The sequence below is a fragment of the Myxocyprinus asiaticus genome, chromosome 39, assembly GCF_019703515.2.
Source record: "Myxocyprinus asiaticus isolate MX2 ecotype Aquarium Trade chromosome 39, UBuf_Myxa_2, whole genome shotgun sequence".
Lineage (NCBI taxonomy): Eukaryota > Metazoa > Chordata > Actinopteri > Cypriniformes > Catostomidae > Myxocyprinus > Myxocyprinus asiaticus.
In genome coordinates this window covers 10,363,384-10,387,937 of record NC_059382.1, presented here as the reverse complement: position 1 = coordinate 10,387,937, position 24,554 = coordinate 10,363,384, and the positions used below count along the sequence as shown (strand labels likewise).

Here is a 24,554-nt window from a genome sequence, read left to right as displayed (position 1 = left end):
TGAGCCAATTATTTATCAGATCAAAGTAGAAATGTACTAAATCTATGTAATATTTAGTAACTGATTTTATACTAACTAGAATAAATTAAATACATTAAATATAGGTCAGAACATGAGTTTGACTTCCAAGTGTCATCACAAACGATCACAAACCTTTATTATTATTATTATTATTATTATTATTATTATTATTATTATTATATGGCTTACATGGAATATGCACATATACCAGCACGTTTTACTCTTGAGTTACTCTCCAAAATAAAGGGACTGATAAATGAGTTTGCTTATTATTTGGAAAATAATACATAGCTAATAGATTATAATTATAGGATAACATTAATGAGCTACATTACAATATAATCACTTTTGCTGGGAAATGGTTCATTTCTAATAATTTCTAATCATTTTTGGAGTGACAGAACAAAAGACAGAAAGAGAGACAGTATGAGAAAAAATAAAAGAATCAGTAGCATTTTCCTGTCATATCATCATTGTGAAGGCACACTTTTTCTGCCTATATTTTGTTGTGTGTGTAAGAGTAATGTCAGCAGCCAGCTCCTGTGCTCTGATTGGCAGTAGGGAAACCGAGCGCCTCCTCCAGGCTGTGAGAAGCCTGTTGTTGATTGGGTTGTTGTTTACACTGATTAGCACTAGAATTCAAAATGGATCAAAATAGAAACAGTGCGCCCACAGCACAAGCTGGCACTGGCAGAGATAGCACAGCTCCCGTTGTGGTGATGAAGATGCACAATTCAGATAAATTAGATAACCTACATCGCATATAGGCCTTTTCTGAAGTTTTCTAACTAAATGTTCAGCAGGAAAAAATGTCATTAAAAAAGCTCAATATAAAAATGTAAAATAAATAAATAAATAAAGAAAAAATAATAAAGAAAAGTGCACTTTTGGTCAAAGTACTGCACAATGTGCCACAAAATTACAGCTTTATACTGATCCAACTAGTAATGTACTTTTCAGACTTTTCCAGGATGCTGTAAAGATCCCTGCTTGTTTCACAGCAAAGACTTTCAACACATTTCCAATCTCTAAATGTTCCCCACAAAATAAACTGAGGGTTAATAAAGCATTGTGGTATCTTACTTTTTAAAACAAGTACTGCAAATAGAGACACTTCTCTTAATGCTTTATAATCCTTGTGATGTTGCATATTGAACATTCCAGGAAGCTGTTCCAGAACCTGATTTGTGTATAATGCACTCTTTTAAAACGAATAGGCAAACATCAGTGGGAACGTATTAGAGGTAAATAAAGCGCTTGACTGCGTTCGGATGAATAAATTAACTTAACAGAGTTGAAGAAGTGTTTTAATTAGCTGCTCTTGAATTCTATAGACTGGCATTCACGCTCAAAACAACTGTTCATAAAATGTGAGGTTTTCCACAACTTGTGTTCTGCCATCTTTAATACAGTACAAAAAAATGTGCCTACTGACTGAAGCATTAAGTACAAAATTGTAGTTAGTAAGAAAATAAATCCATAAATAAGCTTTTTTACAGACTCATTAGTTTTATGTTTACGATTTATCTCATCACTCATTCTTTACATTCATTAACTAATGAAGGTCTACAGAATGAGCATTGATTATTTGTGGTGTTATTATTAACATGTCTGTTGTACCTTGAATGTCTTACATCTGCCAACATGGAGCTGATAAAAGTGTGCATAGCACTTCTAACAGAGATGAAGCCAACCAAAAATAATTGTATTAGTATGGTTGCATGCACTACTAAGAGAACTGGAAATTCAGGTGATTAAAATAATCATTTATGTGATAAAACACTTACAGACATTAAACGTTTAAAGAATATGGATTTTTTATTTATTATTATTTTATTTGTTATTTTTTCTGAAGGGTATCATGTAACTTGTAACTCTAAATAATAGGTTAAACTATCTTGATCTTGATTTTTGGTAAAATTCAGATTTGATTCAATTCAAAGAGCTAAAATCTATAAAGATTGGTTGTTTTGAAAGGGTTATTCTCTTAAAATAGCCACACTTGCTTCTGGAAATAAAAACCCGGGGACAGAAACTTGCTGTGAGAGGAAAGAAAAATAAAAGAAGAGATTATATACATAAATATGTATACTGTAATTTTATAATATGCTTTAAATATGCTTTGAAAAAAAAAGGATAAATAAATATTCAATGGCACAAAAGGAACTTTACAGAAACACTGTCCAGAGAAACACTGAAACCTGCACACTGCCAGAAAAACATAAACACAGTCCTGATGCAGTGAACCAGACTAACGACACTGCTCTGGCTCTAGATTGGCAAGTAAGATATATTTATATATCTGTTCTCTGTCAATCTGCCAAAATGTCACACTTAAGCTATAAATAAATAAATAAATACTACCAGATGTGAAATAACGCAGTGCTCGTGCATGGCGGTACCTCTCTGCAGACAAGCTAAAGAACCACAGGTAACTTTGAATATAATTTCATTAATTTAAGAGTTTCATTAATTGAAATGGTTAGTAATAATCTTTTGTGTTCCATGGAAGAAAGAAAGGCATATGGGTTTTTAACGAGGTCTGAGGTTAATTATAATAATGTTTTTTTTTTTTTGGGTGAACCTTTAAATAGAAATTTTGCCTCAGATGCTTTGTGTGTTACTAGGTATGCCATTAAACAAAATATTATTAAAATACGAAATATTGAAGAAAAGGTTTATGCACACTGAATACCCGGGTCTGTATTGTGTATAGATCCACTGACGTATCTCTCACCTGCCAAGTTGTCCACCTCTTTCTCCTGCAGTAGACTGACAGCATCATCGTCCCCCTCAAGTATCAGCTCTGTCTCAGGGCTCTGGCTGACCACCGCCTGCCCGCGGATGCCCTTACTCCCTCTCAGTGCCTCCTCTTCCTCAGGGCCTGCAGAGAAACAAGAATGATCAAATGAGATCTGACAACACATTCTATACTCAAGAAGTTTGGATCACCAAGAGCTAAAAGAAAATATAGAAACTGTTTTGATTGGGAATTTAAACTGTTCATATGTATATTATAGGTGTGTTTATTAAAAAAAAAAAAAAAAAAAACAGAATGTTATAAAAACCGCCAAATAGGATGACCTAATCTCTTCAATATTTGTAAACAACTTGCAGGCTTTCTTGGCGATGTTCTTGGGAATCTTAAAATTGATGATTGAGAGAACTAAGTGCCCAGAAAATGACAATTATGGAGAAAAGAAAAACAATAATTTTTAAAAATGTTTCTGCTAAAATTAACTTGTTCACTTCCCATAGAAACGAAAATATATGGCCGCTACGCATTTGGGATGCTCTGAATATTTTGAACAATACGTAAAATACTACAGTTCTCACTATGAGAACAAATTATATCTGGCATGAGTATCTGTGATGATGTCAAATTGGATAACGGCCTTCATTTTATCGCTGTTAATGTGCAATATCATGACAGCAAAATGTTTGAATGCTTACGTTCATTCTTTCCCTGGAAGGCAAACCATTCTCACGTATTTGTTTATAAGACACACTTTATGCCAAAACACTTTATATTCACTTAAAGAGGCTCATGATAAAGATCCGTCCACATTTCAAAGTCCATTAGGTATAATGCAATCTGCTCTCTATATCCGGAGGTAAACGACATTGAACCAACACCACATTTAAGCGACTGCAGATAATGGCCAAAGCTCATCACGCAGTCTCATCAACGTGAATGGGAAAAATGATGCAAAAGGGTGTAGCCACTTTTTGCACTGAACAAAGACGACACAAAAATATCCATTCATCAGCTTTAATTACTGAAGAAAAGAGAGAGAAAACACAGTCAGGCCTTCCACACTTCACCGCACAGAGACGTCTACGCAGATTTGTCTTCTTTAAGGTCAGATTTGCCCGAGACACCAGAACAAAGAGATTCTGTGAAAAAAAAAAAAAAAGTAAGAAAAGCTTCTCTGAAATAGAAAGAGTCTGTTCATGTTTCTTTTCAGTGCAGTGTTTAAAATGTTCCACAAACTCCCATGGGGTTCATGTACCTTTTCTCAAAGGGGTCACATTCGAGTGTTGTCAACACCGCTACACGGAAGAAGGAGGAAAGAGGGAGAAAAAATAAAATAACATAACAGGCTTCCTGCTCTGTCTCATATCTCAGGAGCTTTCATCAGAGCCAAGGAAGAAGTGGGACCACTTTTTGGAAATGGGATGTGTGTAACATTTAGAGGCACAAAGCCAGCCAGTGGTCATGGATCAAAGCAGACTGAGGGAAACTTAAGACCGTAATTCTGTAAACCGTCATTACGCCTGCATTAAAGCAAGGAGAGCTGATGGGGCAGAGCTCCAGTCTTGACTGGCAAGATGGAGCTTAGGACCCCAGTGAAACGCAGACAAAATAAACCAGGCGGATTTTGACAAGAAAATGATCCTGAGCAAATGGAGAGAGTAAGGGAAAAAACATAAAGTAAAACAAGTATTTAGCTAAAGGATGTTTTACACAAGCAGGCCACAAGAAGGAAAGGAAACAGAGACACATAGGTTCTGTTCCGAAACCTAGTGAGCTGCCTGCCTTCATAGCCTACAAAGACAGCGTTTCTTCAAAGGCAGCATCCTAACTGAAATAGAACCTCATAAGTAATTGATTTGGAATGTTCTACATAGTCAACAATTGTGCATCAAACAAATAGCACTAACACATGACATCAATAGAGTGTGGTGTCAGTGTTGGGGAATAGTTAAATAAGTAGCAACGCTACTAACTTAAATACATTTATCAGTTGTGTGACAGTAGCTCAGCTATTTTCACAACTGAGTAGCTTTTCCAGTAATGAGCTAAATTTTCCAATGAGTAGCAGTGTAGCATCACAAAACGCTACATTAATTGTCACATTGTATTGTGAATGCAGCAAAGGAGCAATCAAAGGAAGCAAAAGTAAAGGAGTAATCAAACGTGCTCACTCTAACCGTCCTCTCTCTCTCTCTTTCTAATATAGTGCTGGAATTCAGAACTTCTGATGTGTAATTAAATGATATCATCAGATTGTTTAATATAAAAAAAAGTTCTTCTTCAAATAGCCTAAATGTAGTTAGCTAATTTTTGTTAGTAGCTTGTAGTGTAGCTAACTACAGAACTTTTTTTTAACTAAACTTTGTTGAACTAACTCATGAGTAGATTACAGCGTCCTCAACAGTGTTAGCATGTTGCTAAGCTAACAACATGATACTCTGTTAAACACAAAAATATGTAGCACACACAAATTTAGGTAAAACTGTCAATTTTAAAGAATATTTAAATATTGTATCTATACTTTTCAGTAGAGAACTGATAATAATGTTTGCATGGCTCTCTGGAATACTCGATTCTGATTGGTTAATGGCACCATCTAGTGGTCTGATATTGCTCAGTAACAACCGCACATCCACATATCAGACCGCTCATCCGCTCATCCGGTCATAATTTCAACTCAAATCAATGTTTCATGTGTATTTATTTTTTTATTTGGCAAGTAGTCTTGTAATAAGATGCATAATGAGCAGTCAGTCATTAATTATAAAATAAACACCAACAGAACATCGACGCAAACTGGAGGTGGATTTCAGCTTTTCAGCGATTTATTTCTTCTCACACAATTGCGACGCAAATCAATATTTTATGTTTATTTATTTATTTGGTTAGTAGCCGTGTAATAAGTGGGATTTTCACACTGGGGTCCTGATCACCCTGTCTGAGTTTACTTTGCCATAGCAACCAGCTGACTGAACATTATCCCTTAATTAGAATTTACATTTCTCTCACTTTATCCGCCAAATGACTAACTATACACTATGCACTTACAAAATACACCATGCACTTAGCCATGTACTGTATGAAGTTTCAGTGTAGTATCATCCCAAATGGAACACTTGATTTTTCACATTTATTTTTACTACACGGAAGCATTCGCCATTTAACAGTTGACAGAAGTGACATTTCAGCTTTAGCGCGTTAACCAACCTCAGTTCAACACTTGCAACTCAAACAACTGTTCTCCATTTTTTACAATTGTTTTGTCAGTCCATCATTGTGGCCATGTATCTCTGCCCCTTCTGCTACATAAAGCAAGCCACGTGCGCTGAGTGCATGAAGTGTCCAACATTCCACACTCTGTTTTGATGGTTGAAGAAGTGCATCCTCAGGGTACTTAGAGTACACTTCTTTTTGTTGCATTTTCAGTGTTAACACACTACTAACACTATTTACAATACAAAATGAAGTAGAATAGGGCAGAAATGTGCAGTTTGGGACGCACCTACTGACTTTGTAACAATGCATTTTGGCCTTCTCTGTAATGGATATACATATGTAAGGCTGCCTGTATTTTGGCCAAACAATGTGAGGCAGCTTAATTGTGCTGCCTATCTTTTAGAAGAGCCTTTATGATAAAATGCTGGCTATGGAGGCAGCTCACTAGGATTTGGAACAGATTTATATTTGTACCAATTTTGAGCAACAACACGGGCACAGAAGCTTCATGCCTTCCTTTTTCTCTTGAATAGCAAGTCTTTCATGTGACTGCCTACACATTCACATACAACAGGGCTCTTGTAACATATATGATCATTTGTCAGTGTTAGGAATTAGGCATGATGGGAACCTGAGATTGTCTTTCCAACAACGATACACTTCAGACCTCCTTGAAGAAAACCCTAGTGAAAAAGACTCCTTGCTTGTATTGTATCTGCACTCCCAGAGCATGGGGTAATCCCGTGAGCCATCACAACCCAACAGTGAGGCTATTCAAGCCCAGCATGGCTCACTCGCTCTGCCATCAGAGGGCTTTATGTTACCCAGGGCACAAATTTGGCATAGCACTCTGGGGTTGAGAAAGACCAGGTCAGCTGGTCTGCCAGTCGCTGTTCTGGTGTACTCTGGGACTTGAATGATGTTCTTAACCAAACATTTGGATTTTATTTATGCAGCTGAGGGAATTGAGTTGAGGAATTGTCATTGAATGAATGATGTGTATGTATGAATAACAAACAAATCAAATGTGTTGAATTAGCTCTAAATGTATATGCAGAAACCAGCTCAATATAATGAAAACCAAACGCCTGAAACAGCTTCTTCAGCAGCGAAAAACTGTTACTGGATAAATGCAAAAATGGCAGGGTAGCTTGGGGTTTAAAGGCATCAAAAAAAGAAAGAAAATGCATCAGTCAAAGATTCTGGTTTGCAATTCAATTCTGTCATTTCATCACTATGTTGACATCTTCAGCACACCGATCTTTATATTTCATTATTTGCCCTTTTTTCTTTCAGAAGTCACATCAAATAAAACACTTTCGCATAAGCGTAGCTTTTGGAAAAAGGAATTTTACAGTTTGTGCGAGCTGCTTCCAAGGTGGAAATATTTAAGTGCTTGGTAGTTTTACAGTTCAGTATGTTTCAGCTGAGCTGAAAGGCTTCAAATAGGCCTTCATTTGGTATGTTATTGTTGCCAAGAGTCCATGTTTTATGTATGGCTGGAGCTCTGGGGTATTCTGTGGCAGAGGACTTGGACTTTTATGGCTGCACTTGAGTCAGGTGCTGAGATGTGACAACATGCCTTGAATAAAGAAAGGAACTGCTTAATCTGTTTAAAAACGTATGCCAGCTTTATGTGCAGAGACAACTAAAAGCCCGGGTATACTTAATTTTTGTACGTGCCGGATCTGCTCATGCCCGGTCGACCGTGTTGCCTTTCTGAGTATACTCTTCTGACCGCGAACGAATATGAATGCGTTCGATGCATGTCCACTGCAGCTGCTTTGTGATACTGTTTTAGGAGAGTGAGTGGCCGGCGCATGTGCCAACGATGCGCACAGATGAGGACCGCACCTGCAGGTCGAGAAAATCTGGGCCGTGCATGATCAGGCCGTGCGGACTGTGCTGAAGACGAAATTTGCGTCAAGCATACTATGTACGGAGCAATCAGCAATGTGGACAACCAAAGTATAATCAGGCCTTAAGTAAGCCATTTGGAGGTTGGTTCCTAAAAAACTGTAAACAGTGTGGCTGAAAACAATTATTATTTTTACAATTCCATCTGGTGATGCTAGTGGTACAGAAATTACACATTTCAGTTTTAAGCATTTATCACATTTGATCATATTTTTCCACCCTGGGATTGACATTTGAGATGCCTTTGTAAAAAATACACAATGTACAAAGACAAAAAAATGGATTGTGGGACATGCAGATGTACAGCATGTCTATCCAGTTGACTTATATATTATAACTCGAACAAAATGTTGCACATGTGGCATAAGTGCATTCACATACAAAAAATGTGGCAATGTGGGTTTGCTGCACTCGTTGATCAAATGCCAGGAATTCTGCAGGCAGTGCTGAAAAAAGAAACCCTATGCCATTCAGCGAAACTTGAGATCCATGCAAACTTTTTGTTATGGTTTTGCTCATTTGAGAAGCATTTTGTATCACGCATATAGACCCACTATGGCTGATTTCCAGGCAATGAGAGAATCTGCAAACGTTTTTTCACATTGACTGCACTGATTTGGGGGGCAAATCTGTGGGATTCTGTGGAATTTATCTAAATATGGTAAAATGTGTTAAATGGAGCTGAACGCATGATATGATTAGCCATGCTAATTCATTATTGAACATTCAAGGGGAGGGAATGTGTAAATGAATGAAACTTTGTGAATGATGGGTGTTCAAATTCTGCAGAAATTTGTAGAATGTTCTGTAGATTTCTGTTGGTGCAGATTCTGTGTGGGCCTGATGATAACTTATGTCACATTCACACTAATACGTTTTCATTTTTTTGCCATCCACAAACAGCATTTTCAAAATGATTTTCATCCACACATGAACACATAAAAACAATTGCCATTTGTGGCTTTAGTAAGCCACTGCCATAGTGCTAATTATGAATCGGAATGTCATCATGTGCTAATGTGAGAACCAGTAAGAGTAAGCTTTTTTTTTAAAAAGTCATTCCTGTGTAAATGAGAGGCACAAATGTAGCAAAATAATTGTATTTTCAAGTAATAAATTTTTGTTTATGCCTCTCATCCACACTAGAACAGCACTTTCCTCCACCGGAAATAGAGCGTTTCGAAAATGCTCTCCATTGGATGCTTGCTTTGGAAAACGATGATGTTAGAAAACTTAAAACATATTTTCAAACGAAAACGAACTGGAAACGTGTGGAAATCATTTAACTTAGGACAAAATCTCTTCAACACTTGGTCTTGGCAAAAAGCCTTGGCAGATCTATCACAGCCAAATCTATAATCACCCATTAAGCTAGTTAAAATATCTAAAATACCTATTATTCCTTTAAGATGACAAAAGCTGATGTGAAACAGCTTCATCATACACTCTCTCTTACTACCCCAACATCTCTCTCTCTTTCACTAGTTTCCTCATAACAAGCTATAAAGATCTCTGTCCAGAGGGGTTCAATGGGTCAGGGCAGAACTGCTTACCTGAAAATGAAACTGCAAGGACAGCCGGAGGTAGAACAGGCTGTTAAAGAGCAGGATCAATATTAACCTTACTTCCATTTCATGCTTGCCCAATTCCAATCAGCTAATAATACACTCGGTCACTCATCAGTAAGGGGGAAGGTATCATAGCCAGAAACACACTCATTATTTTGTCACTACAGCTAATAGAGTAAGCCAAGATTTTTTAAAACCAAACTTTCCAACAAACATGTGGAGAAGGTCGACTCCTGGTGCAAAAGTACCTGGGAATGAGGCACAGAGAAGTACACTTTATGAAATGCTTTTACAAGGTCAGCCTATTTGAGGTCCCATTAAATTCTGATTGTTCTTCTATTTCAATGATTGAGGATAGTAATACAGCCACAGAAAATACATAAAATTACCATGAATCAAATATAATGATGTTGTTTCTAGAGTAGTTAGAACATTTTTTCGAATGAACCTAAAACATATTTCATGTCTAGCCACGTCATTGTCCACGAGAAGAAATCTGAAACATTGCTAAAATGCAGTGTATATTATAACACAGACAAGCTCTATGAAAATATGTCACTTTAAATAAAAACAAGCCCCATATGCAGAGACTGCTGTCAACTGCCAGTGTTTTGACATTTGAGAGCGGTGATTTTTCAATCTCTTTGGTTTCTGGCAACAATAATGGAAACTTATATCCACCTTAACAGTTAATTCATTCAAATCACCTACATTCACGCAGCTTGCCTTGAACACTCCAGTCACAAAGGCAGCTGTAAACCTCTGCTACTGCCAATTCAGCAAGCACAAGGGAACTTTCTCAAAATGGCTCGCCACAGACTCTCCAGACTCCGGTGTGCGCTACTGCTTTTTACAGTTTCTGAAAAGGTTGATTTATATATCTTATACTACACTCACGTGTACTGTCTTATATTACGTACAACTTTCATTACAGTTATAGGACCTTTTTTAAAATACAATAAAAAGTTGAAATGACTGTTGTACAAGGACTTAATAAAAGCCTCAAGCAAAAGTGTGGGCTCTTACCCAAAATGTTCACAATGTACGCCCAACTGACACTCATTCTTTTAAACAGAGAGGAAACATCCCATACAGGGGGGACCGGGGCTAGCTGTCACATTGAGAAGTTACCACAAGAGCTAGTCTATGTCTTAATAACCAGTGCCATAACTACAGGCAGTGCAGGGTTGGCAACCACACTGGTGCCCGGGGTAAAAGTGGGGACCGCAACGGCCGTCTGAAAGGAAACGATTAATACAACCGCGAGCCCGACATGCGATTGCATGTGACATAGATGTGTGTTTGGAAAAGGCCTTATAATAAGTCTATCTCGGACAGATTGTGAATTCCATTGCAAAATGGATTGCTGTGGACTGTAGGCCAATGACAGGCTTATGTTTAATGATAAGGAAATAAACAGTATAATGCCTTGTATTGTCTAATCAATCATTTATGTGTCAGCCACAATAATGACTATTATTTTAATGATTTGAATTTTGAATTTTAATTTATTTATTTTTATTTTTTATTATTATTTAATCATGACACATAAAGTTATTTTATTTGGGGGCCTTTCTCTGTGAATACTGATATATGCAATTAATTGTGATAAATGTAATTAATTAATCAACAGATCATGTAATTATTTCAATTTAAAAATGTTATCGATTGAAAGCCCTAATTTATAAATTGAATTTAAAAAATAAACCTACCTTGATAAATATTCACTAAAACTAGAGTGACAATTAGCCCCAGTCTCTAAACAAGCTTACAGTTGGATGCAATGGACAACAACTACTGTAGAATTAAGGCATAACAGTGCTGGTTTAAGAAAACAGTCCCATCCTTTTATCAAATCCATCTAGTGAAGCCTCTCTCTTGCTCTCCCTCTGTTTCTCTCTATGGCATTGTGGGGGCAACATCTGACTACAGGCAATCCCTTTCACATGACAATCTTATGAATTATTCCACTCATTATAGACTGGGAGAAGCCTGGGGACCTCAACAAGTCCTCAATCACAGCAGCCCCAGACACTAGGCTGTGGGTCCACAGAGATGAAATGACAACTTACCAAGGACAGGCAGAAGATGACTCGAGCCTGAAGAATACTAAAGTGGAGTGAGCTTATGAAGCACTACATGAGATATTCCGGAAAATATGTTTGAAAAGATTGAAAATTTAAATAAGAAGGCAAAATGAATTTTGAAAAAAAAAAAAAAAAAAAAAAAAATCTATGCTTGTGACATGAGAAGGGGCCACCTGCAGGTCATGGAACAGCTGGCATGTGTATGTATGAGTGTGTATGTGTGTGTTTTGGCTCTGATACAGAGACCATCTGACATGGCCCCAAAACAGTTGGGCACAAAAGGCCAGACATGTACTGTATAAAGACAGAATATTACTACATAAATAGTCACAAAACACACTTTAAAATTATGAATCTAAACCGAAATTCATCAACCCCAGCAGTAAATGTGTGCTGCAATTTCTTTGGATAAAGTGTGTATGATGTTGCAAACTTTTTTTTTTTTCACATTTATTTTTCTATTTTTGGGGTTTTATTAAAATTGAATTTATTTCCCGTTTACAAATATGGGTTAAAAAAAAAAAAAAAAAAAAAAAAAAAGGAAGAAGAAATATATGCACAGTATAGTATAGTTATATATATGTGTGTGTGTGTGTGTGTGTGTGTGTGTGTGTGTGTGTGTAGTATATTTCAAAATACACGTATGTGTTATTTTTTTTATTTTATTTGTCCTTTATTTAACCAGGAAATAAAACTCCAGGTTATTTTTATGTGTAATCACATATATGCATTGTTAAACATAATGTTCATGTTCAGATATTTAGTGAGAAAGTAAATGGCAAGCTGTCATTAAGTATAACATTGACGTTTAATATCCAGTATTTGCTTAAATCCACAGCAATCTGTAGTATAATTATTGCTGTGACAGTCCGCCTGTAGTAACCTGAGGTTACGTGTACTCACACACACACACACAGACACATAAATGTACACAAAACACACACACGTCTTTACATTGTATTTGCAATGACAAACAGGTAAGGTAAACACAGGTAAAGTGGGATGATTGGTTGACTGGTAAAGTGGGACATTTAAGCATCATAATGTATATATTCTTCCATTAAAAAAATAAAATAAATAAAAAATCACCATTAAGTTCATTCTAAACTACTGTAGTATGGGATGACATTGATATAACAATATGTATCCTATTTTAAAAACAACACCAAAGACAAATTATCAGAAAGTGTCCCACTTTACCTGTATTAACCCTAGTGTTATAAAGAATATACAGCTAATTGTATCTCGAGTGACTTTTTTTTTAACCACATATGCATGGGGAAACGAGCAATCCTTATTTGTCTGCTGGACAATGTAGCTAAATTTGCTGTCAAACAATACTCCTATATACTGCCTAGAAGTTTAAACTAATTCCAGGGATTCAACTGTACTTTTTGAACATAGATGGGACTTTTTTGTCCATATCCTAAGTAGGTTTCCTCATGTGTAAATGGAGAAAAGTTACAGTAACTATTCTGAGCGCAGGCAAGATGTCAGCCCATTGTACTTGAGAATCAATAGATTTGCCCTTGTTCGGTTAATACACTCCACTCATATCTTCTATTCAGTTTGATGCCTGGAGGAGAAACGCCCACAGTGGTTAATAGTATTGAACCGTTTCTCTTTTAAAGCCTCTGTTGCATGACACAGAGCCAATTCGACAGCCATGCGGTGGGCAACACTGTCAATGGAAACGGGTCAATGAAGGAAAAATGTTTGAGAGCAAAAGGCAGAAACGGTAAAAACACACCATGCAATTTTCCTCTCAACAATGTGTGCAGTTAGGATATAAAACCTGCCATAAAGCTCCTTTGCCATGTTCAATTGACAAGACTCATAAATATGTAACCTATAAAACCGACAACAAACTGTTTCTCAGTTAAGAGAAAATCAGTCGAGCCCAAAAGTTGATTGGTGCTTTTCTGATTCGCATATGTGTATCCCATTTGCCCAACAATGATGTCATTGTATGAAATGAAAGTAATTTTGGGGATAATGAGCTGGACTGACAGAGTCCAGTAACGTTTTGATTGGCTGTTGGCAGAATTACTGACCATAGTCATCCAGCAGTTTGCACGTGATGTCTAAGTGGGTGGAGCCAAAAGGGTTTCGGACAAATCTCCTCCTCCTCCGGAGGTCGTCCTCCCAGTAATCCAGACGCCAGAAGTCGTGCAGCTGACTGGAAAGGGGGAAAAGACAGGAACTCCTGTTAGGAACCAGAAAAAAAAAGCTAAATCATTTTTTTATATATATTTATGATGCAAAAATGAAAGCAATATCATTTTATACTGATGGCAGGCTCTGTTTACTACAACGATATACTCTACAGGACACCTCAAATTTGTTTACATTTTTAATAGGATAGTTCATACAAAAAATTTAATTCTGTTCTCACTTACTCACTCTCATGCTCTTCCAGACCCGTATGACTTACTTTCTTCCATGGAACACAAAAGGAGATGATAGGCTAAATGTTAGTCTCAGCCACCTTTCAATTTCATTGCATCTTTATTTTTATTTATTTATTTATTTTTCCATACAATGAAAGTGAATGGTGACTGAGGCTATAATTCTTCCAAAAATCTCCTTTTGTGTTCCACAGATGAATAAAGTCATGTGGGACAGTTTTTGGTTAACTATCTCTTAAAAAATGCCTGGAAATATGAAGCATTAAAACAGAAACAAATCTGATACACACAAAGAAAGCACTCTTAAATTTTTATTGTAGTGTTATATGCACTACATACAATCCCACAGAGAATTGCAGTTTGGAGGGCACCCAAACCAAAGGTTGCACATGAGGGAGAATCAAACAATAGCTGCTAGAATATAGCTAACTTCATGAAGTTCATTAAAGCTGCTCTCAACAGCAACCCAGACACGCTTTTGCATGAGGGCCCCTTGGGGTACAAAAACAGCAGCCGTTTATAATAAATAAATAACATCAAGTCCCATTAACAAATACAGTTTCACATTACAAGTATAAATGGCGCATATTGCCTCCTTTTTTACAGTGTTTCTTAACAAGTCTTGTAAATCAGAAGTGGGACCCTCTATGTAGCCAGAGAGAGGTTTTAATGACGGTGGGGTCTCACAATAGCCACACCCCAGGCTAATAAAACTGGGACCCCCTCCCAGAGCATATGTGCAGCTGTGATTAAAATAACGTGCTGAAATATTCATTGAAATGATTCCTAGGGCCCTGGAGCAAGCTGCAGAAAATTGTGATTTTATTCATTATTAATAACAGCGAATTAGAGGCCGTATATATATATATATAAAAAAGAGAGGCAGGGAGAGAAGGGGAGCACAGGGAAAGAGAGGAAAACAGCTACAGCATGTGGTAACCATCTTTGTAAATGATTATTCCAACATTAGCTGGGACCTGGGCTAATTTTATTGCTTGCAGCTAATGCAAACCATTAAGGGCAGGGACCAGCATCAGGTTACTAAGTGCAGCTCGTTTCAAGTGAGCTGCTCAGGCTGGAGATGTTTCAAAGGCTTTAAAAGAGCAAGGGAGAAAAAAGAAAAGGAAAGAAAGGAGAATCAGGCCAGTGTAGAATAATACTGCAGCTAATTTACTCCAAAGAGGATTTAGAGAGTGATGATTGGTCTAATTGGGGAATATATGACAGCATGGTATGGGAGAATCAACAAATTCCACATGTGGTTTGTCTTCATTACCAGATACTCATGGGGGAAATGCACCATTCTGTATGAACCATATACTAATTTCCATTATAAACTATGATGAGAATCATTAGTCTCTGTTCATATCCTACAAACAAAGTTCAAAGAACAATCTGGTGGAAATTTGTAAAAAAAAAAAAAAAATAATAATAATAATTCATTGCAGATTTTAAAGACATAGCTCACCCAAAAATGAAAGTTCTGTCATCATTTACTCATTCCCATGTCATTCCAAATGTATCCTGTAATTTTTTTCCATTGGGCTTTCCCTACATTTTTGCAAAATGATTTTCACTTGGCTCGTTGTACATATCGCAACAGTTTCCTGGTGAAATGAGCACTTGAGGCATTACAACAACAATGACTTTTATTCCCTTTCACACAAATCAGGAGTAAACCGGCAGATTATCTGTTCTTAAACTTGTACTTTTCTTCCTGTCCCTCAAACAATGCTATGTTATAACATCAAAGCACTTTTACTATAGTGCATGACTTGTAAGGCAATACATACCTGTATTACATTTGCTTATTAACCCTTAAATGCATGAGTGTTTTGCCAAACATTATTACATATATTGGGTCTTTAGCAACCCGACACATATATCTATCACAAATGGATCTATAAAATGCACAGACAGTGTAAATTTATAAACCATTTTCATTGCAATTAGAAAATAACAAAATAGAATATATTCTGATATATTTTTATGTTTTATTTGTCAAACACATACCGTGCTACGCAAAAAACATAATCTACACATATGCATTTTCTTTTTGAGTCTAAATTGGCGCACAACTTGCATAATGTCAGTAGTATGCCCAAATGACAATAGCCAAATCATACTGTTCAAGTGTTACACTTGCTATAGTTTACTTCCACTTTGCTTCTTCGTCAGATGGCAATGTCAAATGTAAATAAAGTCAATCACTGAAACATCAGCGCCACCTTGATTAAAAAAAAGCATGTATAATATGTATGTGTAAACGCATGTGGAATACTAATAATTCACCATTTGTCACACAGAAAATCAACGTGATATAGTAGTCATTTGTATGAACATATTACTCGTTTGTCTTGTAATAAACAAAGATATATATTTATTGCCGCAATGTATAGGGGGTCTTGTTTAAAATCATGTGAGTGACATGATCGAGATCAGAGTCGATTATGATCTGAGCACCAGCGCCGCTCGCTTCCTCTGTCTCTCTGCCTCTTTCTCGCTGTTCCCCAACATCAACACGAACTCTGCACCCCCATTTCACCCCTGAATTGCTGTGATATATGTAAGGAACCATGTAATATCCTTTTGCAAAAATGCTGCCACAGTCACATAATTGGAGTCGTGGTGGTATGGTGGACTAAAGCCCTGAACTGGTAAGCAGAAGGTTGTTGGTTCAATCCCCACAGCCATCACCATTGTGTCCTTGAACAAGGCACTTAACTCCAGGTTGCACTCCAGGGGGATTGTCCCTGTAATAAGGGCACTGTAAGTCGCTTTGGATAAAAGCGTCTGCCAAATGCATAAATGTAAATGTATTTGTCCTAAATCAGGCTGCAAAATATATCATGAAAACACTACATAAGTATCATAAAAGGAGACCATAAAACTTTTGCGCAATAAGTCACATTCTTCCATAAAACAGCTTAATGCGAGGAACAGACCCAAACTGAAATGGTTATTTACTGAAAGTCTACCATTTGCTGAAGCTCTGAAATTTCATTTGTGTCTGTGTTCAGATTCAAAACATGGACGCACAAGCTTTGGCAACATTGATGGCAATTGTTCGAAAATGTGTAATTCTCCCTTTCTGTTTCGGGGTGGGGGTGGAAATAAGCATAACATTTTGGAACAACAAAATGGTGAGTAAATAATTACAGAAATTTTCATTTTGGGTGAACTACTCTTTTAAGAAACTTTTTCTTTTTCTTTTTTTTTAAATAAGTCCAAGTGGTTAAATCCATGAAAGGGTGAAAAAACGAACAAGACAAATCAAAGAAAAACATCTCTCCAAACATCCCCTCTCAAATCCTACCAAACTGTTTGCCTCAAGCTATGGATTGTATTGAACATGCCTCTCTCCACTCACCATAATATTGAGGCAGTCTAAACAGATTAAAGTGTTACAGCGGGATCACATCACAAAAGCTTCTCCTTGTTGCGTGAATATTATATCTACAAATGTCAAGAAATCAGAAGGCTCAAGGGACTTAGCCGAGCTCTGACAGCAACACGAGTGCTCAGTCTCAGTTTAACATCAATCAGGATTGTGTGTGTGAGTGTGTGTATACGAAACAAAGCCTGTTTGCATACATGAGCTACATGCCAAAAGTTCACCACTGGGATATGAAAAGTGAGGCACCGTGTCTGGGGCTTGTCTGCTGTCAGTCTTATACTGTTAGAGATTCGGTCAGACAGAGATGTCAAAAGGCGGAGAGGCCAAAATCACGTAAATGACATTGTAAATGTAAGATTACAGCGTGAAAAAATGTAAATCCCACCGAGGCCACCAGGCGATTACCATTTAAGATGAAAAAGCTGCCAGCGAGTAGGCGGTGTAGGACGTTGGGGGAAGAAATCCACGTATACTTTGGAGATGTCTGGGTTTCCCTCCCACTGTACATATGATGATTTTGATTTAGTTTGACAGTGGTATGTCATCTGTGTACAGCAACTGAGAGAAAGCCCAAACATTTTCGATTTCTTCTTACTGTAATAAGGGGATTAGACAGCAAGCAGAGCGCAGAGGTATTACAATGAATGATAAACCGAAGGGTATTTGATGACACCGCTTACATTTTTTCACCCTCTCTTTTCCCTAAAGCATATGCTTTCAGTTTGGAGATGGTTTCCGCAAATTTCGATGGGATTCCAGTGATACGTTAAACCCTGCGGTCAACATCGAACCAGATTTGGCAAATACCAAAAGTGCCATGACGTGAGTTTCCTCACCCAGGGTGGTCTGACTCTAAAGGTCCCCAAAGGGGGGTCTTCATCCCACGGGAACGTACACTGAGATCGTACACAGTCTTCTAAAAGTACTGAACAATTTAAATCGGTCAATTGAAGAAGGCTGAAGTAGTCCAGTTTGCTGTCCTTAATTTAATGAGATAGTCAAAGAGGGCAGAAAACTATCTGGTGCAATTTTGCACAAATTGGTCAGCTTGTTTATTTTAATGAGATATTATAAGAAGCAAATTTGCAAGCATGGAAAATATTTAGTTGTGTTTATGATACATTGTGACATTAAACAAAATAGCACACTGCCACTGCACATACTGTGACACTTAACAATAGTCCAGTATTGGAGTTAAGATACTAATAAGCAACCTAATTGTGTTATATTTCAACAAAGGAATAAAAGAAAGACTCTTTTCTCACTGGCCTTCACATTAAGTAGTGGATACTGATAGCTGTTTCATCTGAATGGTAATCACTCACTAGAATTAGCTTCCGACACGCACGACTTTACCAATCGCACAGCTCATGATGACAGGCATAAAGAATGGTAGAGGGCCAGCCCTCCTCAAAAACGGCTCAAATTTATTAGACACATTGCCCATCAATCACTTAAATGGATTTCCAACTGCATTTTAAAAGCTAATTCCCTGCACTGATAACCAAAACTATCAGCCAACCAGCATGCCAGTCATTATTTACTACTGCTTAGGGTATTATTTTTTTTCTAAATGCATCTCAAAAGACTGGTATACGGATGCGTGTAAACCCCCCTCCCTTCTACGCATTAAAAACCACTCTCCGAAAGCCATAGAGTGAGAGAACAAGATTTAAACCTCTTGTGTCCATAGGGCATGTGTTGTTTGTGGAAGGCAGTAAAAATTTGACAGCCATGATTCAGCCTAAAACGGCAAAGTACGAAAGGATAACAATTTCTTCTAAATAATATATAGCAATGTTTAGAGGAGGGGAGAGGAGCTTGTTTGGAAAGCCAGGCTGCAGATATGATCTATTAGGCTTGAACACTGGTATTGTGGGGGATTATAGGAGGCTGGTTCATGAGATGGATAACTCTATTCCCTGTGCTGTTCCACAGGGTTGAGCGGTCTAAACAAGTAGAGAGACACCTTCATTGTACAGTACATCTCCCCAAAGCATATGTATTTACGTGGGAGGATACAGGGATGCTAGGGGCACTTGTGCGAGAGTCCTGTCTGGTTTGGCCACCTCTTAGTTTCCTATATGGTCTAATAGAACTCGCGTGTAATGCGTACTGTATATCTGAAAGAAAATTGTTTATTTTTACTTTCATTAGTTCTTGTATGGTAGTCTGATCAAAAGTCAGAATAGTTCTGTCAAATAAGGATAAATTAAAGAAAATTCAATTAATTAAAAAAAATTAAATTAAAATCTTATCCCAGCTGAATATGCAGATAAAAATATCAGTAAGGCATTCACAGGTCAATTTCCCATGAAAAAATGTCCATGTTGTAGTTCTGTCGTGTTTTCAAAACATTGCTATTTGTTTGGGCATCCCCAGCAGACACAGATGCAGACAGACCAAAAAAAATAAAAAATAAATAAAAATAAAAAATAAAAAAAAATGGTAGATATACAAACATAATAATGTAAAACAAAGTAAATAAAAAATACAGTATGACTGACAATCATGAGTAATTGAAGACGATGGTTTTCCAGATATAATGTCACAACAGAAAGCCTCTTGATGTGCAACATAAGGGAAAGGGAATGAATGGGAAATTCAATAAGGCACCATTATGTTCTCATTAAATGCATCCATTGGGGACATAAATGGAGTATAATTAGTAAAATGCCGGTAATCAGTGACTGGTCTATTTTCGGGGTCAACTGGATTTCCTCAGTGCCACGCAGACTCTGTGATGTTATGGCTGCCATTCCCCATGTTCATGACACTAAACACACGCTCAACACTTTCAATGAAGTTAAGCCAAGACATATGCTCTCTCTACTTTTCTTGCATGCGCCTGTTTGAAATCGGAGGGTACCAGTACTAGTTAATACAAATTTTGCTTGATCTTTGGTACCTGACAGCCAAAATCCTTTCAAAGATAATTTAATATGCTTTCAAAATAAAAATTGCACTTCAAATGGATTTTTTTTTCCCCACCTGATGTAGCCTGCCTGTGCTTTCAAAAAGCCACAAAATAGGATGCCTCATGCAATATTTAAAAACAGCTTTCAGTAAACAGATCCCCTCTACATGAATGTGACCTGCTCTATCGTTTTGAATCACTTTGACCCAGAAATGCAAATGCACTATCGAAAGAAAGAAAGAAAGAAAGAAAGAAAGAAAGAAAGAAAGTCTAAGCTAGTTGAGTTACAGTATAATCACTTAAATGTTTTCCTTTTTACTTTAGTGCATAAAACTCAAAATGTGTCTCTCGGACAAAGTGACTCAAAATTATGGAACAGGTCATCTACTCTCTACCCTAAAGTTTCTGTCTTTGTCCAGGTTTTCACATCCATCCAATGGAATGTATCTAAATCAAAGCAAAATCATTAAAAATTCACTCACAATAAATTATGACAGAGTATCCAGCCAACTGGCAGGCGTATGCCAATTTCTCAAGTCTCTTTTTTCAAGGTAAACCATGAATTTATTCATTGTTTACATTCAAGCCTTCATTTTTGCCTGATATGAGTTAAGTATTATTTTCTAATAAGAACTAGGATTTAAGAAACTAAATAAAACAGAGAATGTGATAGTCCACAGCCCAATCAAATTATGCGACATGGTTGGATGTAGTAAACACTGCTATATCTCCCTCTTTCGTAGTCCAACTATCTGGTATAACTCAAACTGGATGACTTTATAGGACGTAAACTTGTGACTACATAGCAGATCAGGATGTTAATGCAGTTAAAAATCACAAAGATTTTACCTTATCAATACTTCGAAAACGGACTATTTGCTGTAGAGCAGTGGTTCTCAACTGGTGGGGCACAACTGCAAAATGGTTTAAGGGTCTATTCCGATTGGAATGCTAAATGCATTTAGTTAAATGCAACTATGGTCATGCATTTAGGATAGCAAAATAATTGAACTTATTAGTTGTTGACTCCAAAGGCTATGCACCCAATCAAATTCTACATTATTTTTGGCATAAATTCATCTGACACCAATTAAGCAGACGCTAACATGGACAGTTTCTGTGACATGGCCACATCATCAAACCCCATGAACAAAACTAAACAAGCTAAAAGAAAATGTGGCCCTGACTACATTAAATAAGAGTTATGAGTTTGGTATTGCATTGGGATGTCATTTGATGTCCATTGTAAAATCTTGGTCCAGACTTAAAACCAGTTGAGAACTACTGCTGTAAAGGATTTGTCATTTTGTTGGTTGCGTGGGACAGTCTTCATTATTTAACCAAATGGGGCCTCTCAAGCTAAAATATATGAGCAAACACATATAAAAGCACTTTGGCTTAAGACTGGCAAGGTCAGTAATGCGGGTCATTGCGTTGGATGAAGACAGACGCAACTGCCTGAGTGAGAGAGAGAATTCTTGTACAGGTCAGACGTCCCTTCTCTCCAGTTTCGGCAAACCGTCCATCTCTCATCAAAGACGAAGCCAATGAAGTGAGAACACTCTAGCAGCCCTGCTCTTTCCCATTGAAATTGATGATCATTCCAACGGCCCTCTTTCTAGAGATAATTAGCACAGGCTTTGAGGTTAAGCATACCTAAGGAGAAGTGACTTTGTGTAGGTCAAGAACAATTGGAAGGGTTTGTGAGTGAGAAATTAGCCATGAAAATATCTAACTTGGAGATTAGCATAAAAAAATGGTCTACCAACAGTGGGCTTAATATAAAAGTTATTATGATATGCATGCAGGACTTTAAGGAGACACAAAGGAATCATGAATTTTGGGAAATCAAAAGAAAGGATCTATGTGCAGTTTATACACTAACAGTCAAAAGTTTGGACTCACTTGACTGAATATGTTTCTAATGATCTAATGAAACCTTTTTTTTTTTTTATCTAAAAGCTTCAGCTTAAAATTAGTTTTGTAGATAAAATAAAAATGTGCCTAGTGAATTTCTTTACAAAAGAGTGTGCAGAGCTGTAATATAGGCAAAGGGTAGTTCAGTTCAGTTCAGTTGTGTTTTATTGTCCCACTCGGTGAAATTGGATTTGCAGCACTGGTATCACAGTCTGTACAACACTTAAATACAACATAAATACACCAATACTAATGAAAACAGATAACATTTTAATAACATAAGAGCACAGCATATATACAATGTTCACCACAATTTAGGATATCAGATCCACTGTTCAGGATTAATTTAGTAATCCATTTGCTACCGACAATTAGTCCTTAAAGAGAAGCTACTTTAAAGAATCTAAAATATACCATCATTTTGATTTGTGTTATTTCACAGTTTTGAAGACTTCATTATTATTCTAATGTGCAAAATAGTAATTGTATAGAAAAAGTAGGAGTGTCCAAACTATTAAATGAAGGTGTAGTTGAAAGTAACTTACACATTTTTAATTATCTGTAGCTTTCTATACATAAAGCAGCACTTTTTATGTTTTAATTTATCTTGGGATATGAAAACACTATTGATATGTGCCCTTGGTTGCCAGAGCATCTCAAGGCTGGAAGCGACTTGGGAAAATGGCATTCGCAGGTCATTCAGAAAAGAGTTTAAAAGTCGTTTCAATAATAGCTTCATCAGTCTTCAAACATCAATAATCATTTGAATCACATCCAGTGTTACTCTCTCCTGCTTTCCCTAACCTTCTTCAAATGCTCTATCTTTCCTGTAATCCAAACCTACACATTCTACAACTTGCAAAACTATGGAAATAAATGACGCAGCAGATTAGTGACAGATTAATGCATCCTTTACTAGACCTCAGACCAAAATCCTATTTTGGGGGGCCAAAACATCTCAAGTGGCTGCTGTTATTGCCTATCCTTTTCTCCCTTCCTTTGGTGCTATTAAAATTGATAACCCTTTCAACCACTCCCAATGAGACTGCTTAACCAAGCCGAATGTAAGTGAAGGCTCCATTCTATCACAAAGTTATTATCCAGAATCAGACCATTGCCATTCGTCACACAAAAGACCAAGCGCACCGTTATTCAAGGGAAATGGTGCCTCCCTCGTTTGCCGCCTTTAAACAAATCAATACATGCCACTACTCTGCCTCGTTTTGTGCTGTCTTTTTTCTTCAGCTATCTCCTTTCCGTTAACGCAAAAAAAGTAATTATACAAGAGAAAGCGTTGACAATCAATACTCAAGTCAGGTTAAGTTAAGGTCTAATGTGGTCCACGGATGCTGGTTCTCCATCAGCTATTAGCCATAGTGCTGATGTTGTCAAAGGTTTTGAATGTTACAAAGAGACGCCCGTCCACTGTGACCACATATTTTACTATTTCTGTTTCGGGCAGCCATGCTGGAGCAATTAGCATCTGAGTGACTGTTTGGAGCAGCTATGTTAAAGTTCAGGTAATGGACGCTATGAAGAAGCATTATTGGACAACTGGAACAGTCAGCTGTGCAAAATTGCATGATGGCCAAAAATGCTGATTGAAAATAGGTAGACGCCAGGTTTATTCAGTGTAGCATGATTCTTGGGAAGAGTGCTGAGACAGAGTGTTTGGTTTTCAAAGGCAGCCTGGGCAATTAAAGACAGACAATGGCTAAGTTGGAATAGCATACTACCATACCACTTGTACTATTTGTGCAGTCTGTAGTATGTATAATGTGTGCATTAAGCAAATTTTCTGCATTCATGGAATACCCCATGACCAACGACATTTGCAAAAAAATTGCAGCATACAACAAAGAACACAGTGCGGAATTCTGTATGCAATGCAATGTGCTCGAATTTCCATTTCCAGTGTGACAAATAAACCAGTAATATCTGCAGCAAATTTGAACAACTCTTTCTTCTTCTTTTTTTATTCATTACTTGATAGGTCTGCCAAGAGATGTTTTCAAAATTGGATTAGAAATGTGAAATAACTATTTCTAAGATCAAAACTGGTCACCACATGGTGGACTAAACATAAAGAGGCCAAGTGACAATGTAGCATACCACTAAAATGACTGCATAATGCTTACTGTTTCGCATATAATACTTTACAATAAGGTTGTTTTTGTTAACAAATATTGATTACATTAGTTAAAATGAACTAACAATGAACAATAGTTTTACAGCATCTATTCATCTTGGTTAATGTTAATTTAAACATATACTAATACATTTGCTAATACTGATTAAATATACTAATAAAGTTGCATATTTTAACATTAGTTAATGCATTATGAACT

At 37.0% G+C, this 24,554-nt stretch overlaps 2 protein-coding genes across 4 annotated transcripts in view; one reads left to right on the top strand and one right to left on the bottom strand.

Annotated features, from left to right (window-relative positions):
* The window catches only part of LOC127430095 (neurobeachin-like), a 401,279-nt gene that overhangs the window by 141,027 nt on the left and 235,698 nt on the right, over positions 1–24,554 (bottom strand). Inside the window, exons 38-39 of one of the 2 annotated variants that reach the window (XM_051679563.1) lie at positions 13,622–13,773; positions 2,759–2,905 (exon numbers count right to left, since the gene is read on the bottom strand). In XM_051679563.1, the coding sequence (XP_051535523.1) occupies positions 2,759–2,905; positions 13,622–13,773 (299 nt within the window). The remainder of the gene's footprint in view (positions 1–2,758; positions 2,906–13,621; positions 13,774–24,554) is intronic. The other variant, XM_051679564.1, reaches the window with a different exon arrangement.
* Positions 1–24,554, top strand: part of LOC127430113 (putative nucleotidyltransferase MAB21L1) — a 73,833-nt gene that overhangs the window by 6,429 nt on the left and 42,850 nt on the right. Inside the window, exon 2 of one of the 2 annotated variants that reach the window (XM_051679608.1) lies at positions 11,413–11,438. The exons of the other annotated variant lie outside the window; for it this stretch is intronic. The gene's annotated coding sequence lies outside the window, so the exon portion shown is untranslated. Of the gene's footprint in view, positions 1–11,412; positions 11,439–24,554 lie in introns of those variants that run through there. 2 annotated transcript variants of the gene reach the window in all.